Below are 1,149 nucleotides of genomic sequence, written 5' to 3' on the forward strand. Positions count from 1 at the left end.
CATAGTAATCTGAAATTCAACTTTTTCATTTTAAAACAGGCTACTTTTTCATTTTAATGTGGCTCCCATACCCTTCTCTGTATGTTTAGTTAGTATTCGCACATGCAGGCATTTAACAAATATTTGCTGAAAGAATGCTTGACTACAGCAAGGCTGTTCAGTGCAGCCCACTTTCCTTACTCAGACTCACTTTTCTCAGCTTTTCAATTTATCAGTATTTGCTGTGACCATCCTACATTTCAAGACCAGCATCTTAGCCAGGTGTGGAAGCACATATCCATAACCCCAAAACCTGGAAAGGGAAGCGGGAGGATCAGGAGTTTGAGACCAGCTTTGGCTATATAAGACCCTGTTTGAAAAAAAAATACCACCTTCTTGACCCTAGAGTCAGTATTCTAAGCCAAATTGCCTTTCATTTCTCTTTTTGAGTTTCTTACACTCGAAACTTCCCTGGAATAAGTGTGTGAGTGTGTGTGTGTGTGTACACATAGATAATAGATATAGATGCTTTCTATACAAGTTATTTTCTCAGCTAGGACAGGAGAAATGAAAGACAGTTGAGGTATTTGGACAGAAGTTTTTCACATTACAGATTTTAAGCTTCAGATAATTTTATTGGGACGTACTCTATGCAGAATAAATCACTAGAAAAATTAAGGTAGGAAAGCAAATTTGAGCAAAATTTATAATGTATAATAGAATTATTATTTATTATTACAAGTATAAAGCTAAGTATGTTTTTGCTGGGTTTTATGGTTTTTAAAAACCATACAGCTTAAGAAATCTAAGAAGTACTTATTTTTAAAGATGTGTGGTATGAGGGGGCACATAATTGTGTTCACAGATCTTGCATTACAATGTTTGCTTGAAACCTATGCTGCCAGTTACGGGGAAAGGAATGAAGAACCTTTAGCCAAACGCATAAAGAATGATAAAACAGAAAAGGAAATGAACACTTTGGCCAAGGAAGGAAATGAACGAAGTGTCCCAGAGAAGCAGACCCCTGTGGCTGGCATTGTTATTGCGCTTTGTTGTCACCACAGGTGTGACTGGAGACATTATGTGGGCAAAGAGTATTTCAGGGCGCTAGGCCTTGGAGCAGTGGAATTCTACTACTTCCAGCGAATGAGTAGTTGGGCGACCTGTGGG

At 38.1% G+C, this 1,149-nt stretch overlaps 1 protein-coding gene across 1 annotated transcript in view; it reads left to right on the forward strand.

Annotated features, from left to right (window-relative positions):
* LOC103737440 (tRNA:m(4)X modification enzyme TRM13 homolog) overlaps positions 1 to 1,144 on the forward strand; it is a gene marked incomplete at its 3' end in the record, with an annotated part of 7,543 nt that extends 6,399 nt beyond the window's left edge. The window contains exon 3 of the mRNA XM_008837272.2: positions 845 to 1,144. Coding sequence (XP_008835494.2) covers positions 845 to 1,144 — 300 coding nt within the window. The remainder of the gene's footprint in view (positions 1 to 844) is intronic.
* Between the last annotated feature and the right edge of the window lie 5 nt (positions 1,145 to 1,149).

Source organism: Nannospalax galili, unplaced genomic scaffold (genome assembly GCF_000622305.1).
Source record: "Nannospalax galili isolate Female #2095 unplaced genomic scaffold, S.galili_v1.0 scaffold11198, whole genome shotgun sequence".
Taxonomy (NCBI): domain Eukaryota; kingdom Metazoa; phylum Chordata; class Mammalia; order Rodentia; family Spalacidae; genus Nannospalax; species Nannospalax galili.